The sequence below is a fragment of the Podarcis tiliguerta genome (genome assembly GCF_965153285.1).
Source record: "Podarcis tiliguerta genome assembly, chromosome: 11".
In the NCBI taxonomy this organism is placed as follows: Eukaryota; Metazoa; Chordata; class Lepidosauria; order Squamata; family Lacertidae; genus Podarcis; species Podarcis tiliguerta.
This window is the reverse complement of record NC_139544.1, coordinates 7,785,325-7,804,440: the sequence shown is the minus strand read 5'-3', so window position 1 is coordinate 7,804,440 and position 19,116 is coordinate 7,785,325. Positions and strand designations below refer to the sequence as shown.

At 39.1% G+C, this 19,116-nt stretch overlaps 1 protein-coding gene across 16 annotated transcripts in view; it reads right to left on the bottom strand.

Annotated features, from left to right (window-relative positions):
- The window catches only part of AOPEP (aminopeptidase O (putative)), a 179,395-nt gene that overhangs the window by 22,365 nt on the left and 137,914 nt on the right, over window positions 1-19,116 (bottom strand). For all 16 annotated transcript variants that reach the window (XM_083403418.1, XM_083403405.1, XM_083403408.1 and 13 more), the window contains one exon: window positions 5,075-5,191. In XM_083403418.1, coding sequence (XP_083259544.1) covers window positions 5,075-5,191 — 117 coding nt within the window. The remainder of the gene's footprint in view (window positions 1-5,074; window positions 5,192-19,116) is intronic.

Genomic DNA, 19,116 nt, shown 5'->3' with positions numbered 1-19,116 from the left:
AACTGTAACAGTATTTCAACAATATTTCACAGGCAAGATCTCTAGTCTAGGAGCTAGAAAAAACAATCAAAATTCTCTAAATTTCTGATAGCCAGCATTGGGCAGGAGAAGTGGTAAACATACCTGAAAACTATTTGAAGTCTAACAAAACAGATAGGCTAATATCTTACATACACTTACCTGGGAGCAAGTCTCACTGAACACTATGGAAGCTTCTTGTATAATATTATTAATATTTTTAAAACAATTTTCTTATTTGTATCCCAGCCACTCTGGGTTGCTTCTAAAGTGACATATATGGGAGGGCACACTTAGGTTCATTCTTCAGTCTTGAGCACCTCTCTCTTTGTTTCTATTATAGTGTCCAAAACCAGAGTGTATACATTTATATTCATTTTGCTCATATTCCTACTGCTTTAAATCCAAGCTTAGAAGCTCAAAAGAACAAATGAAACATTAGTCAAGTCCGCTTTGTAAACTCTAATATAGTCTAAAAATAATTTTTAGAGCCAATTTTGCTAATACTGAAGAGGTACATAGTTCAGATAAAACGCCTTAAAAGCATACTTCAGATTCGACCTATCTAGCAGGAAAGGAAGGAAATTAGCCTTAAAATTGTTTTTCTCCTTGCAAAAAATTTTGGCAGTGAAATGTCCTCTGTGGTAAAGCCAAGACTGTTCCAATTATGTATTGTTTAGAACCACACAGCCTCTGTAAAAAATATTAACTTTTTAAACCTCAGTACATGAATACAAGACCAAAATTAACTGAATGCAGAATATGGGCTATACGAGATGCCCCTTTAGACTTGGTTTCTCTGATCAGGGCCCTATAATAATCTCAAATTACATCCACATGGATGGTTCCATTATATGCCATCAACGTTTTGAACAGCAACACATGCAGAAGACACTGGTGCATATCCAAGGTCAGCTATTGCATGTAAGCATATTCAGTGTGGATTACAACACACTATATAAATACATTCAGAGGGAAATCTTTGTAAGTGAAGCTGCGGTGGCCTTTTATTTTGGTATCCTTGCTCCACAATTTGAGTGTTTTAATAATGGCTGTGGTGTATGCCTGAATGCCCTAAAGGTAAAGGTACCCCTGCCCGTATGGGCCAGTCGTGACCGACTCTGGGGTTGTGCGCCCATCTTGCTTAAGTGGCCGGGGGCCAGCGCTGTCCGAAGATACTTCCGGGTCACGTGGCCAGCGTGACGAAGCTGCTCTGGCAAGCCAGCACCAGCGCAGCACACGGAAACGCCGTTTACCTTCCCGCTATACAGTGGTACCCATTTATCTACTTGCACTTAAGGGTGCTTTCAAACTGCTAGGTGGGCAGGAGCTGGGACCGAACGACGGGAGCTCACCCCGCCGCGTGGATTCGAACCGCTGACCATATGATCGGCAAGTCCTAGGCGCTGAGGTTTTACCCACAGCGCCACCCGCGTCCCTACCATGTGCTTATTTAAATGCCCTACCACATGCTTATTTTTAAAATAACAACAACAACAGGATTTAAAGCATAAATAAATGTGCAGGCTGTTTCTTGTGCTAATCATAGTACAACCGCATGGGTGAGATGTGTGGCTAAATGTCGGTGTTGTGGGTCATGTGTTGTAACAACGTTGTTGACCTTCTGGGAGGCAGGTTGGGTGGGCGGGGCGGCATGTCATCCGAAACCTAAAGTTCTACATTCCCTCTTTGATCTCCGGCCCTTCCCAATAGCTCATCAGGTTTTGTCAGAACACATGCTGTCAGCGTGCATTCCCTTCTCATTGATCTTCTGTTCTTACAAATAGCTCCTGGTTATTTGCATTTATGTTCTACACCCAGTGATCCCCCTCCTAACCAAGGGGAGTTTCTTGTGGATAGATACCGTCTGTCAGCAGAATAAATAAAATCTAACACATCTGCAGAAAATATTCTCCTCTGTTTCAGTGTCTCATTTACCAATCCCTGCTTTAAAAAAAAGCATAATCTGCTGAGTGGAACTTATCTCTGAGTACAGTGGTACCTCGGGTTAAGTACTTAATTTGTTCCGGAGATCTGTTCTTAACCTGAAACTGTTCTTAACCTGAAGCACCACTTTAGCTAATGGGGCCTCCCGCTGCCTCGCGATTTCTGTTCTCATCCTGAAGCAAAGTTCTTAACCTGAAGCACTATTTCTGGGTTAGCGGAGTCTGTAACCTGAAACGTATGTAACCTGAAGCATATGTAACCTGAGGTACCACTGTACATCTCAACATTTACAGCAGAAAATTACAGTAACGTAAAACAATTTCTGAGTGACCACCTGAAGCCTGCCTACACGATCTTCTCATTTCTACATTTTAGTTTTTTTATAAATTGTTACTTTTTTATCCCATCTTTCTGCCCAGGAGCTGAAGGTAGCATACATGGTTCTCCTCCTGGCCAATTTTATCCTGGCAACAACCCTGTGAGACAGGCCAGGGTGAGAGGCAGTGGCAGGCCCAAGGTCACCGTGTGAACTACATGGCTGAGTGGGGGGTTTGAACGGCACAAAACATCCTGAATAAAGCAGTAGCCCTAAAAACTTGATTTTTATTTTATAACCAGGAAACTCGCCCTCTTCAAATTGAATGTTGCTGATTAAAACCCTCATACAGTGGTACCTCGGGTTAAGTACTTAATTCGTTCAGGAGGTCCGTTCTTAACCTGAAACTGTTCTTAACCTGAAGCACCACTTTAGCTAATGGGGCCCCCTGCTGCTGCTGCACCACTGGAGCACGATTTCTGTTCTCATCCTGAAGCAAAGTTCTTAACCTGAAGCACTATTTCTGGGTTAGCGGAGTCTGTAACCTGAAGAGTATGTAACCCGAGGTACCACTTTACTCAAAACTTCCACACTGGTCCTAGAACTTGCCAACACTACAAGGAAAAAGCCTTCAGAAGAGCGTTAACTGTATTTGGAAATATGGAAAGCCCCTCGCTCAGACAGGCGACAGTATGTAAACCAACATTCCCTTTTGAGGGGCGTAGGTGCCTGTGATTCAGTAGCTGCAGAAACGTTAATGGTAATGTTATCTTGGTTGCCCTTCTTAAAGGGTCTAGTTAAGCCCTTGATTTCACCTTGCAAAATAAAGCCGACGTAGTATTTCTGCTACAGAGGTTATAACTTTGTTTCAAAGGCCAGAACTGCATACAAGTCCAGTAGCATGAATTTGACACAATTAATAGTAGAAAGGGGAAATAATAATATCAGTAGGGTGTGAAAATCTCACAGGCCTAGGTTCTCTGGCATGAAACTGCAACAGAGGAGTTACAGCTTTGATCTTACCTCCTCAGTTATTTCTCTTCCAGATATAGAAGTCCTGACATTTCTCTGGTATTTGTGTGTGATTAAAATATACCCTAAATATATCTTAATTCCTATAAATAGCAAAGTGAAACTTTCAAGGCTAAGTAAAAATAAATCTGGCATTCAGAACACCATATAAACAAATAAATAAAAGTTGAAATAAACTTGCAGCTATTATCATATTACACTGAGCATTTCCTTGGAGAAAGTAGAAATTTCTGAATTGTGTGGTTTTAAATCTGATGTTCTGATCTACAAAAGCTCATGCTAGCACTCCAGAACCTGCAAAAACAAATTACTACAATTATAATGGCTACTCCCCCTGCCATATTCAGTTCTAACCACAGCAATAGTTTTTTTTAATTAAATTCCTACAGACACTTTCTCTTGTCTTCACACACAAGTAGTTAAAAGTCAAGTTTTGATTTTTTTCCCCTTTATGCCGGGATAGGCAGTGGCCAATTGGCAACTACTTCTGAAATGCAATCAACGAGCTCTCAAAGCTATTGAATTCTTATTTCTGAAAATGTATGTATCACCGGTTTTTGTTTTGGACCAATCCCCAAAACAGAGGAAAAGCAGGATGCCATGGAGGTACTGAGGGCTTCTTGAAGAAGGCAAAGGATAGTTACAAGATGACACCATTCAACGCAGGGGTCTATAAAACATTTTGGCAATCCGAACATTAAACAATGCTCCAGACAAATGTTATCTGCTGAAAGTAATGGTACTGTCTGTAAGCTTACCATAATGCCAGGTGGGATGACAGGAGAAGCCACAGCAAACACTTCAGTAGGGAGAGAGCACAGAGCAAGAGCTCCATTGTGATTTTCAGGTTTACCTTGTAATCATAAGGAATGGTTTTATCAGTGTTTTCTAATCTCAGTGGGTTGTGGGAGGGGGAGCTCAGCAAGGGTGAAATCTATATGTGCTGGGTGCTGCCTGTCCAGCATTATGATGTATTTCTTCCTCTTTTTTCTAAGCAGAAGTCCCTCATAGTCCCAGTTGCCAGAAACAAATTATCACATTTGCAATATATGCTATAATTACAATGCTTGTTGGCTAAGAAACAACTGTTGTTTGGAATTCATATCACTGAAACGGCATTTTAATTTCTCACAAATGTTACATCTTTATCCTGTATGGATCAAAAAAGAAGAATTAAGTGGATATACAATGAGATACCCCCCAGCGAGTGTGGGAGAAAGGGAGGCAGACTCAATGATTTGTTGTAATCTCTATGTCTTTTGTATGCTTGTTATACCAATAAAAACCAAAAATTAAGATAAAAACAAATGCTAACATTTGTGCACTACAATTCTTGATCATGGCTGAACACAAGCATTAAACAATTAAGCACTGGACAAATATGAGCAAGTACTGGATCACAGAAAGCACTGAAGACAAATGTGTGACTTTTTTAAATGAAACCTTCTCTTGGTGAGTGATTTTTCAAACGCAAAAGACAAAGCTGAAGGATGAGACTTGGCTGTAGTCACCTAACCATGGGATCATACATGTACACACATGCTTAATTAGAAACAAAAGCTTATTAAAAACATAGTTGCACAGATGAAAGCAGTAAATGCAACCTATGTACTGCCTATACTGCCTCCAGGATAGATTTAGACTTTTTTTCATTTATTAAAAAACTTCAGATTAACTCTTGATGTGGCATAATGGGGATATTCCCCCACTACTGCCTTATTTGCCAAGTTTATGAGCTCACTATGTCTGTAACTGGATTACCTCTGCATCCTGCTCACGGAGGTGGTAAGTTTTCTGTAAGCACTCCAGCGTTTTTGAACATAATGTCTTCTTTTCCAAGAGGCACTCCAGAAGTAAGACCAGCTGGTCTGGGGAAAGCTAGAAGAAAATAAATAGCTTGTGAGGGTTGAAAAAAATAAAAATTGCTTAGTGTATAATTTGACTAAAAGAGACTAGACAGTGAATAGTCTGAGATAACCTGTGTAATTATATCATGTGCATGAAATTCAGGAACAGTTTATTGTAGTTCATTTCTGAAAAGCCTTACATTCTCTGTATTCCAAAAGACTCTTTCCAAAAGGCTAATCAAAACTTATCTATAGTAGTTTCTCAATCAATATTTAGATTAGATGAAAACCATATTTAGCTTAATGAAATGTTTTTAAAGTTTATTGGGCGCCGAGCTTTATGGAATACATATGCTTGTGACTCTGTTTTGATAAAGGCAGAAAAACAAGAGTGCAAGTTAAACTGCATCAGCTCCCAAAAGCTCAGAAACACAGAAGACTGCTGAACTAGACAGAGGTCTGTCAGTTTTATGATATGAAGCATTCGTTTGTATGTAAAGGTAAAGGTACCCCTGCCCGTACGGGCCAGTCGTGTCCGACTCTAGGGTTGCGTGCTCATCTCGCTCTAGAGGCCGTGAGCCAGCGCTGTCCGGAGACACTTCCGGGTCACGTGGCCAGCGTGACGAAGCTGCAGCTGGCGAGCCAGCACCAGCGCAGCACACGGAAACGCCGTTTACCTTCCCGCTAGAAAGCGGTCCCTATTTATGTACTTGCACTTAGGGGTGCTTTCGAACTGCTAGGTGGGCAGGAGCTGGGACCGAACGACGGGAGCTCACCCCGCCGTGGGGATTCGAACCGCCAACCATACAAGGCACTGAGGTTTTACCCACAGCGCCACCCGTGTCCCCTTCGTTTGTATGACTGAGAAACAAAAACAAGCTTGGTGGCATACAAGTACATATTGTGATGGTACATTTCCAGTGCAAAGTTGCCCAAGTTCCCTTTCAGTTGTACAATTGATTCAATATGCGTATACTTGCATCTTTTATGGTGCAACTATATGCCTATTTACTCAGAAACAAGTCCCACTGTGTTCAATGAGCCTTACTCACAGGTAAGTGTGCCAAGGACTGCAGCCATCTTGTGTTTACAGACAAAAAGAGCTAAGAATTTAAGTTCAGGTAATATGAAGGAAAACGTCTGATGGAGCTTAAGTATTCCATTTACTCTGTTTTTATCGGATGGAAAAATAAATAATTCATTGAAAACTAAAGTACTAATATATGTCAGCTACCAGGAGATATCAGTTGATTTGGAAATAATTCTGGGTCCTGAATGTCCCGTAAAGGTTTTCTTATTTACTCTCTACAAGTCTACAGCATAAAAAAGAAAATAAAAAATGCCATGTGTAGAAATAAGCTTGTGCATGCAAAACAGAAGCATGGTATTACTCAGTAATCCCACTTTATCACATCTGAACACCAACTGTTGAAATGCTTCCAGATCTTTTTGTGTGACGACTTTGCCTAGTATACCCATACTTGCTGTATTTTGGTACGGGGATCAAATTCTAACAAATAAAGAACACGGACTCCATATGGATAGATTGATTACATTAACCCACAAATTCCCACTTAAAATCAATACTGTACAGATAATGCACTTTAAAATCCTAACTGTCAAACCAGATGAAAAAACAACAACAAATTTAAGAAGAAGGCCTGCTTTCCAGATTCTTAGAATAACCCTGTATCGCTTGCAGTCCTAACCATATTATGATTTTCTTCACTGATGTCACTTGTGAGATCACCCTTAAAACAAAAAAGGAACAAGGTAGTAGCTGATTATCCTAGACATTTTTGGTTGAACTAATGTCCCAAACCCTGAAGATTAAGCTCATTTGCAATAGAAAATACTATGGAATGAACTCCCTATCTTGGGAGAAATCATTGTTTTCCCATTTGCTTTGGTCCCTCCTCACCAGTCTTGTGGTGGTGGTGGTGGTGGTTGTTGGAGTTTAAATATGCATACTGCCCTTCATCTGAATATCACAGAGCAGTTCACAACATAAAGATGCAAAATGAGAACACAATTTACATAATAAAACCAGAACAAAAAACCCCAATAACCCTCCTCCCACAAACACATTTAGAGACCATAGAATCTTCAGCCAGCCAGCCAAAGGCCTGGTTATAGAGAAATGTTTTCTCCTAGTGCCTAAAGATATGTAATGAAGGTGCCAGGAAAGCCTCCCCGGGGACAACAGTCCACAAACAGGGAGCCACTGCAGAGAAGGCCCTTCCCGGGTTGCCACCCTCTGGACCTCTTGTGGTCCTGAGCCATTTTCATTTCATTAAGGGTCTCTTGTGTATGAGTAAGCCATGAAGGGACAGATGATTTTGTGCTCATTGACTAGCCTCTACATGTCCTCAGGTAAATATAAATTTCTCATCACTTTGTAACCTGCAATCATTCTTTGTTAGTCTCCTTAAATTGAAGAGATGACATGCCATAAATGAGTACAGGTTTCTAGAATGATCTGTTTTTTGAGTCTCTGAATGGCGTCTCAAAGGGCCAATTTACACAACTACTTCTGTAAATGGCAGCTGACTGAGAAACCTCGTCCGAGGTGACTTCCAGCTTCTCCAGCCTCAGCTGAGCTTGTCACATGCATGTGCCCCCAAGCATTTTACTAGCCATAATAGTGCCAAACAAAACAAAACAAAACCACTGTGGTGGTGCATGAACCTGACTGGCTTGGCATGGTCATCCAAAACTGACCCCTGTTTCTCAGTGTTTGTGTGATGATGCATTAAAATACTGTACTTAAAATATATTTCTTAAATATATGTGAGCACAGATACACACATGTGCATGTTTAAAGCTGCAACCCTAAGCACACGTACTACAAAGAAAACACCACTAAACTCAATGGAACTTGCTTCTGTGTAATCATGCTTGGGATCATGAAGCAAACTACTTGTTTCTTGGAAATCAGAAATGCACCAGTAAGAAAACATAAAATAAATAGTTGTTAAAGGCAGCAATGTTTAAACATAAGCTTTTATGCCCCCCCATTTAAGTTTACTTCAACTTTAGTAAAGGTAAAGGGACCCCTGACCAATAGGTCCAGTCATGACCGACTCTGGGGTTGCGGCACTCATCTCGCTTTATTGGCTGAGGGAGCCGGCGTACAACTTCCGGGTCATGTGGCCAGCATGACTAAGCCGCTTCTGGCAAACCAAAGCAGTGCATGGAAACGCTGTTCACCTTAGCGCTGGAGTACTACCTATTTATCTACTTGCACTTTTACGTGCTTTCGAACTGCTAGGTTGGCAGGAGCAGGGACCGAGCAACGGGAGCTCACCCCGTCACGGGGATTCGAACCGCCAACCTTCTGATCAGCAAGTCTTAGGCTCTGTGGTTTAACCCTCAGCGCCACCTAGCAGGGGTTGCCCAACCAACATTGTGTCCTGCAGATGTTGTGGACTATGACTCCCAATGCAGACCATTGGTTATGCAAGACTGAGCCAATGAGAGTTGCTGTCCACTATATCTGGAGGGCTCCATCTTGGCTCTCCCAAGTTTAGCAGATCGGTGTTAAAGATTTAACTGTTTTGAGGACATGGGGAACCTAAACTAAAACTAAAGAGCTGGGGAGACTTCTTGGAAATTAATGTCTTGGCAAGGGAATTACTTCTGAATGTAAATTGAATTTCAAATGCTGCATAACACCATCTAATAAATGTCACTTCTAAAAGGAAACGGCACCAAAGATTTAGAAATTGAAGGGTAGTTGCGGTTTCTTTTGAAATGTATCTTTGGCAAAGACCTTACATGCTACACATACAAGGAGCTATTGTTTAAAAGAAAGTTCATTAAAGATCTAACTTTGGCCAAGAAAAGCAGAGAAATGTAGAAGCAAGGTAACCACATGTCCTTGCTTTACCTCACGGAGCCTCATATATAGCTCTGTATTTCATGGCATAGGCCTTTGGCTTTGAACAACTGTGAAAATCTAGAAACACGGCAGATCAAAGAGTTGGCTATTTTTCATGCATGCCCCCAAGAAGTGACACCCGCCGTTCTTAATTTCATGTTAAGAGTTAATGCTGACAGATCTGTAACTAAAATAAAACTAATGGGTGTATAAGTACCTAATAACATTAATAAAGCAAGACAGAGTACTAATGCAAATGCTTGACTATAGGCCTCTGGGCCTTATACTGATTCCAGGACTGAACTTGTATAGACACAACAAAGCCTACAATGTTATACCCATGGACCTAGGAGTAAGCTTCATTGAACCAGTGGAACTTGTCTGAGTTGACACGTATAGGATTGCACCAAAAATCACACTAAAAAATGTGTTTCGCTCCTCTGGTTCCTTTGCGTACGAGGGACCTTTTTCCAATAGATTTTAATCAGTTCAATAAACTTCCAGTACTTCCAGTCCATTTTCACATAAGGTACATTTGTGACATTCTCAAGATACCCTCTCACACCAGTATTGCTCCATGTGAATAGTTATTGCAGAATACAATGCAGAAAACAAAGGAAATGCACATTGTAATCACTATACTGTTATATTCACATTATAGATTGATTTAAGCAAAAACAACCAAATAAATAATCATATTAAAAAAACTCTCTTAAAACTACCAGTTTACCTGATGTGACAAGATTTTCATTTATCAGCTTTCTCCATTGACACATAATTTGTTTACGTGACCAAATGTTCCCATGCATGATGTCTGATCTGCAGCAGCAGTTTGAAACAACGGTAACCATGTGATATATATCTCCTGTATTCCTATCACTTTCTTGTCATCAACACACACTATTCTCAGCTGTTTGCTTATATTTTCCAAAAGTCAACAATACCACCGAAAGTGCCTTTTGGGCAAAATGCCACAATTTTCAAATAACCTACGTCAGAGTACTTCCACAGAAGGCAACGCAAGTTGTTTGCTGTCAGCACTCAAAGTGGGATAGTTACATTTCAAATTAAGGTGAGACTCAATTACAGCTGTTGAAAAGTGGTGGAATGTTTTCAGATCTACCAGGGAAAAAAGTGGGAATACGTCTTACCTATCATCAGGCTCTGCCTGCTGTAGAAGATAAAGACTCACCACCACAGATCTAAAAGTGTTACTGTACAAGTGAGCTAACTTCTTGATTTCAGTGAAAATCATCCATATACAACGGGTTTACAGAGGTGGGAGCATTCCCTGAGCAGTGATCTACTATGGGGACTCTCCTACCATCCCATCAGCAGGGTGGCAAATTTACTCCTCCCCTGTAAGTCTCCAACACCACCTACTACACCAGGCATCCCCAACCTGCGGCCCTCCAGATGTTTTCGCCTACAACTCCCACGATCCCTAGCTAACAGGACCAGTGGTCAGGGATGATGGGAATTGTAGTCCAAAACATCTGGAGGGCCGAAGGTTGGCGATGCCTGTATTACACTGTTCCAGGGGGTTCCTAATCTGCCAGGAGAATCTCTCTGCTGGATCAAAAGCTTTCCATGGATGGAAGGAGCCTTTCTGCCCGCATGAGGCGAAGTCCAGACCCAATCCATTAGGCATACATGCTGTGACTAAGCTGCTTCTGATATGAGGAGATACATGTGCCCTTGAGACCTTTACATCTGCAAAGTGTTGGGAAAAGCCTAGAGCAACTGAACAGGAGTGAAGATATGCAATGGTCATTTCTGAGAGCTTTGGCTAGGAAGTAGTCCATAAAATTTAACAAGCAAAGCAAGTTAAAAAGAACTGACATGTGGATGATAAAAAATACAGCGACCTCTGCTGGTATGAAATGCGTTTTGCTGAAACGCAATGTGAAGCAGACACTTCTAAGCCTAACCCATCTTTATCCCATAAAAATAAAGTTATTTTCCCATGATTGTTTGTACCAAATGTTCTTTCAAGTAAGCGTACTAGGGAGAGGACATAAATTATTACGCTGTGATTGAGCACACTGAAGTATCTTGTAACATTCCAAAGAACAGCACCATATGCCAGCTAGAAAGCCATTTCCCCTGAAATGGAACCCTTACTAGACTCTGGTTTTTAAAGTCAAATAATCCTATAACTGCAACTATTAAGGTTTTAAATCATTGTTACTGTGTTACAAACAAAACATGCTGAATTGTGCTCTACTTCTCTACAGGATCATGAACCTTCCCTGCTTTTTGAAGTTTGCATTACTTAGCCTTTAAATTTCAAAGATGACTCAGAATAATGCAATAATGCAAAATAAAGTTTGCAAAGAGCAACAAATATAAAAAGATGCAGTCAAAAGAAAGATAAGAAACACAGCACCAGACTATTGCTAGATTGCTAGATTGTCTGATTCCATATAAAACAGCTCTGTATGCTCTTACTAAACAGCTTGTGCATAGATTTGGGTTTTCCAAATACTGAGTCTGAGTTTATGCAACTACTGGGTAAGAAACAAGACTTTGCAATTTTTCATCTCCGTCAACAAGCTAAATTTTAAAATGTCAAAATCATTGTTCTATATTTTGTTATAAAGTGCTGAGCTGCCAATTGTTTTGAGAAAGTTTCCACAAAGCAAGCACAGGATTTTTTTTGTAAAGCATTATTTGACAGTTTCTCTGGCTCCTTCTTCCCAATAACTTGTAAAAAACACAGTGAAAACCAACCTTGCCTCTTCCCAAGCTTTTCTCGCTGCTTTCTACAAGGTCATTGGCCTCTCATCCCAGAAGACCACCCACCCTAAAAGAGACTATTTGTCAACCCTTGTATTAGCATAATGTAATAAATGCCAGGTCCACAATTTATGCTAGAAAAAAATGTCATTGAAACATTTGACTACTGACCTTCAACAGCCATAAAAATGTGACACAGATAAATGCACTTGAGCATCCAGCAGCATTACTTGCAGTGCGCCCCTAAGCCAGGACACAAATCACCAAAGGAATACAGCTGGTATGTTGAATATCCCATTTGCTACAGCCTGCACTTGAATGAAGTCATTGAAAGCCTCCTCAAAGGGAAATGTGCCCTGGACTAATGCAGCAACCAATTGACGGTGGCGTGATTTCTATTATTACTCCATTATCACACTGGGATCAGTGCCTAAATGAGCATACTTCCTCCCTGATGCCATTTCCTTTTATCCTGGCTGTATTCTAAAAGCGGATCAATGGTAGTAATACATATGATGTCACTTCAATTTACAGCTACTGCCTCCCTCTCCTACATCTACAGATAGATCAATTCTTTCCAAAAATGGTTAAGAAATGCACGAGGAGTCAATTCTCCAAGAAATTGGTTCTCTGCTATATTTGACCATGTTATTGTGGAAAGGAACTGTTTATACTGACTGAAAACAGCAGTTGGGTGTGGGGAGAGAAGAGGAGGCTCAAAAAAATAAATAAAAAATTCACTACTGTGTACTGGAGAATGCTGGCTAAAACTCAACACAAACAAGTCCCAAAACAGAATTAGAGAATTTGACCTTTGAATATTACAAAGAGAAGCCTTCTAGCTTCAGACACAACAGAGTCAAGCACTTTTTCCCCCTGCTTGAAGGGGCGTTTGTGTAGAATGCTTTCTCAGTAAATTTCTTTTACAAGATTTCCCAAACTAAATGCCTTCCTACCCTTCTCTTTTAAAAAGAATGAGAGGGTGGGGGCAGCTAACCCACAGCTTTGATAGTGAATGGCTCCCTTTAGTTAGAGCTTCCTCATTAAATACAGATAAGAAAGCAGTGCTAGTGGTCCAAAAAACAGGGTTTATAGGCTCAGGGTATCTTTCACAGCCTGTACTTTCAGTCAAAACCAAAAAGAATAAAAGGGAGACCGTTAAGACACTTTAGTCATAAACTCTTTGTCAATTTGCCTTCAGGGCTGTTTTCTGCTGGCTGCAATTAAACTAAAACATTCTTAAAACAATTGCTTCCCCTCACAAGGACAAAAATAAAGGAAAATGAAATATTACGAAGAGCTCAAAGTGCCGTTTCTTTTTTAACAGCAAACACATTTAGAAAGACATTGTCACGGTATACCTCAAATGATATTTGTGAATGTTGTTGTTTTAATCTAGGCTCCTTTTCTTTCAAATGAATGCAAGCAGGTTCTCCTTCAGGGACAAACATGTGCTCATTTTAGCCAACATATGAATTTAATAAAAGTATCCAGAAAACCAGCTGCTAACAAGCGTATTGATACACTGTAGTTAAAAGATTCAAATATTGTACTGGAAAAACTTATATGGATTTGAATTAGGACGCATATGCAGAAAGAAGTCTGGAGCTGTGCATTTGACGTCGAATGAAGCTAAAAGAACCGAACTGGTTTGAGGCAAATAACTCTACCAATTTATTTATCACATTTATATCTCACCCTTCATGCAAGGAGTTCAAGTCAGTGTTTACATCCTTATCTTGTCTTCACAGCAACCTTAGGTTAATATGAGAGATCACTTGCGCAGTCACTCAGGTTGGCTTTGTTTGTTTTCTTTTACACAAGAAGTTTAAATTGCCTCTCTCGCACTGTGCCCATAGGGAAGAGATGCGTTTTCACTATGAACAAGGTTTCTAGTCAGTGAGTGTTTTACACCTGCATTACAAACCTGGACTTGAAGCTTGAGCTACCTTGGGTCTCAGTGTGAAAATATCATTTGATTTACAGCTGAGGGAAGATTCGAAACCAGGTCTCCCTGACACAAATCTAGTTCTGGTTTGTAATGTGCCATGTTATATGTAATATACAGTATGAAATGACAGAAAATATGGGGGGGTGTCACTTAGAAAAAAATGTATATTTTGAATATAAATGGACAATTTATCTCACACCTCAGAATTACTGATATTTTTCTACTAGCAACATTGTTTTTCAGTGTCTTAAAATGAGGCCCGTAAATGGTCTGATAAGAACTTTAAAAAGGGATCTGAAATGCACTAGAAAGAGGTTTGTGACAGGCAGCTATTGTGACATGTCACCTATATGCTGGGCAGACTGTGTGTCAATATCCTTCTTAAATTGTGGTGTCCAGAACTGGACATAGTACTCCAGGTGTGGTCTGACCTGGGCAGAAAAGAGAGCAACTATGACTTCCCTTGATCAGGACACTATTACTTCTGTTGATGCGGCCTAGAATAGCATTAGTCACACTGTTGACTCATGGAAAGCTTGCGGTCTACTAAGACCCGTAGATACCTTTCCACATGTACTACTGGTTTGCCAGGTGTCCTCCTTCATTTATTTGTGCAGCTGGTTCTTCATTTAGGCCCAGTTCTCCAATCTTTTAAGGTCATCCTGAATCCTGTCACTCTGACTACACCTCCCAGTTTGGTGTCATCTGCAAATTGGATGAGCATCCCCTCAGTACCCTCTTTGTAAACAACTTGAATGATGCTGAAGAACAATGAACCCAGGACGTTAGCAAGCACTCTTTGGGTTTGGTCAGTCAACCAGCTACAAATTCACCTAATAGTTATCTCGTCCAGTCCACATTTTACCAGCTTTTCCGAAAGCATATTATGGGGGGAAATCAAGATACACTATGTCCATAGAATTCCCCTGATCCACCAAGCTTGTAACTCTATGACATGACTTTCTATAGTAGATGCACATGGGGAAAAATATATCATGATGTGTCAATAGAGGTTACTACCAATCAGGAAACTCTCATTAAGGATAGCAGAATGAAGTCAACTAGGCCTCTTTGCAATATGTGTTAGAAGAGGCTGGTTTATACCTAGCAGCTGACCAGATGGACTTCAACAGGCAAAGTTCTCAAGAGTATGTAAAATATATTTCCGATAATTCACATAATGGAAAGATCTACTTAAGGAGAAATCTGAAATCCGCAATGCAATCTAAGTGCACTGAAATGTCATAAATGATTAAACTTATAAGATCTAACGAAGTGTTGAGCTAGCAAAATGGAAACCAGGTGGCTTCTAAGCAGGTTTGGTCAGGTTATATGGCATTTTCCTCCAGCCCTAACATTCAAGAAGAAACATTTCATCAGAACGTTACCCTTGAGCATAATAATTCCATTTTAGAGATAATAGACTCTATCCCAACCTTTAATGCATGTCCTATACACATAGATTTTATGTTGATTGCCCTGTATATCACAAGCTGTCTATGTAGGCATAACCTTTATTTTAAAAACAGATTTTTTAAAAAAATGACGTGAAAGAGATTTAATGAATCCTGTTATAAGAAACAGAATTTATTGGTAGTCCTTTTTAGTCGAGCTGATGACATTTAAGTGAATTTGTATAATAATATTACCATTTAATAAGAGGGGACAAATTGTGTTGCCATAGCTACCTCAAGGATTTGGAAGAAATTTCTGCTACAAACTCATGTTTTTGAGGTTTAATAATTCATCCGTAAACATTTAATCCAGGGTGAATTTTTCTAGACAAGAATTTGGCTGAACAGTGATGTGGTTTTGCTGTTTTTTAAACTACAGTGCAAAGGAGGTTTTATATTAACATCAGATCTGCTGTTACAAAAATGAGCCCAGTTTCTTTACACTTTTCAGATACTTGAAGTAGAAGTTAAATATTTTTTTTGTATGAAAACTACATTGCCATTGGGCCATACTTATCCTTATTTTGGGGGGGAAGGTGGGAAATCAACAAAGGCACTGATAGCTCACTGTGTTTGTCTCATGTTTAATTACAATACAGAGACAAGTTACTTCACTTTCATTTGAAGTGCTATTAATTTAGTCAGAAGATACCTATAGAGACAAAATAATTTCTTTCAGTACCATCCCATGCACTACAGGTTTGCTATAAAAAGCTCAGGTTGCTGTAAAGGGAGCAAAGACTTTTTAAAAATGAATTCTCTTTAACACCTTCTTTCCTGGGTCTGCAACACTGGAGACTAGCTTCCATCATTTTAAAGCACAATATCCTATGACTGTTTTGCTGTGCTATTTAGTAAGAAAGTTTTGATATTACAGTGGTACCTCGGGTTACATACGCTTCAGGTTACATACGCTTCAGGTTACAGACTCTGCTAAACCAGAAATAGTGCTTCAGGTTAAGAACTTTGCTTCAGGATGAGAACAGAAATCGTGCTCCGGCGGCACGGCAGCAGCAGGAGGCCCCATTAGCTAAAGTGGTGCTTCAGGTTAAGAACAGTTTCAGGTTAAGAACAGACCTCTGGAACGAATTAAGTACTTAACCCGAGGTACCACTGTACAACCAACTTGTCCATGTTTCACTTCCCATTATTTCAGAGCCAAATATGTAATGACGTGAAGTGCATCTTTGGTTTTAACTTGCATATAACATATAACAGCAGTGATAATGATCAAAATCACAGAATGTGTGGAGAGCAACCCACTCTACAGTCCTAAGGAAAATCCATGCTTTGGTATTTGCCTTCAAGTGCAATTCCCCCAATGGTACTTAGCATCAGAAACGTCTGCCTAAGCCTCAGTTTTCACATAGTTTTAAATACAGATATGTTATGGCACTCAGGTCACATTACTGCCACCCCCTTTGACCAAAAAGGACAACTTGGTTTTTGACACAACAAAAATAATTTCTTTAAACAACCTTAAAACCTGAACACTGTGGCAATTCACTTAAAAAATCATGAACTTTAGTCCCCAATTATTTTATATTCTCAAGAATGATCTAATATGCAAAAAATGTCCAGAAGTCTGCCTTCCACTCCCATTCTGTGTATTTTTAGAGTCCATTCCAGATATTTTCCATCCCTGATTAGCTCAGAAATTTTTATACGAAACACAATAAAACATTCAAGTATTAGCGACCACCTTCTAAAATCAAATTAAAGAGAACGCCAACCACAACAATTAAGCAGAGATTCCATCAACTTGTAAGAATGTAATAAGCTATGTTTTATGTTTTCTCTTTTCTTTATGCCCTGTCCCTTTATCCACCTTCTGCCTATTCCTCTTCACTGCATCACTCATTCATACAACAGTTCATTGTAACACAACACAAATATACACTGCCCACAAAGTTAAATATAGGATTAATTTACAACTGGAATATGGTAAGAAATTTACACACACAATCAAATATTCTTAAAATCTGCGTAGTTTGTGCAATAATGGCTAAATTAAGGAAAATGCTTCAAGAGCTATTTTTAATCTTATCTTGAAAACTTTGAGAAATAATATTTGGTAGAAATTTAATGCATTCAGCATGGAGAAGAAAAAAAACCCACTGACTATTATGATACAAAATGCTAACTTATTTTTCATTTCAGTAGCTTGAATAATTTTATTAATATTATTTTGTAAGTGGCTCCAAGACTCTTGGCTTTCCCAGAGCAACTAGGAGATATTTTAAATAAACATTTTAAATAAGCAGTTTAGACAAAACGTGGATGTTCAGTTTGAACCCAGATGTTCATCTGAATGTACATCCCATTGAAAGCAATACAGATGTATGTCCCCTACAACCAAGTGCACATTTGATTTACACCTGCTTTCAGTGCTTGAACTGTCTACTTTAGATGAGGCTAATCAATTTTTGCTTTAATTTTACTGCTGCAAATATGAACTCAACAGTCCAAATGCGTCCAGACTGCATGTACGATTCATGGAAACTCTGGCAATGTCAATTCAGATAAAATTGCCTAAAATATAATCTCCGTTACAGAATCCTTTGGTAGCCTATTTCAAGATTTAACTAGATTTTTTTATAACTGGCAGATGTTAATTATTGGATGCTATAGAATTTTATTCTCAAGGTGTTACAGTTACTTACAGAATCATTTCTATAACATTCTAAGAGGTCGCTAACATTGTTTTTCATACAAAATCAAAGAAATCTGCAAATCAGCACTATGTAAAAAGTGTTCCCTATTCAACTATTGAGGTTCTTAAAGTTGGTACTAAAAACTATCTGACTTTAGTGAATTAAAGTTTCCATCAGTAGGTTTTTCTTTTGACTTTTATCATACTCTTTATAGATGCACAATTTAAGTAACATAAAAATTTAAAATATTGCCTGTAAGCAGAAGAAAATGGGAACATCTCCTACATCTCCTATATTAATGTTAAAAGATGCTGGGCAGAACACAAGTTCCATTTATTATAACAGAGCTTTCATAGTAAAAACATTTCTGGGGATTGCACCCACAGAAATAAGAAGACTGCAAACTTGTCTTAGATCTGTCCAAGAAAACCAAACCAATCTGAGTTTGGAAGAGATTGTATTAGGTATGTAGGGACTTAAAAGCCAGAGCAAACTCAGTTCATGAAAAACACTCCTAAGAATGTTGCATATAAAGTAATTTAAAAGCACTTTGTTAAAATTAGCTTTAGAAGTGAAATACATTGGTTAGAGGTTACGGACAAGTTTGTTGGAACTTTGGTGCATTTGAATTTCCTTTCCCCCCGCCCCAGAAAAAAGCATTGTCTAAAATTTATATTTTTAGCAAATGAGGATTAGTTTGTTTCTATTTTTCTTTGTTCTATGAACTAAAATAATGATAGAATATTTGAAATAAATTAATGTGAGGAAACAACTACCTTTCTTCTACCAAGTGAATTGACTGGAGGCATAGAAGTCAAAGAATTATCATTAAAAATACATATATGTTATATATAGGGAGAGAAAGAGAGTGTAAGTGTTCTGAAAACACAAGCTTTAAAAAAATGCATTACGTACCAATGGCTTTTCACTCAAATCAGTTAGATGATAACTAGAGGCCTGTTGTTTATGTCAGGTGCCAATACTAAGTGTGTAGATGTGTGTATTCTCCCCAGTATTCCAATACCTGTCTCACTGTTGCCCCAACTTTGAAATTACATAGTGCTGATCAGCAATTAAGTTCCCCCTCCTACTTAAGAGTGTTTCATTTAGATGAAGTTCAGTAATAACATTAAGTAGAGAAATTAACTTTAAGAATCTAAGCTACAAACATACGAGGTTGGTTTCTATACATTCTGGTATTCTAATGGACTCAGGGAAAAAATATATAGAGATATTTTCTCCACTTCCTTTCCATTCAAAAATGTCCAGTCATAGGTA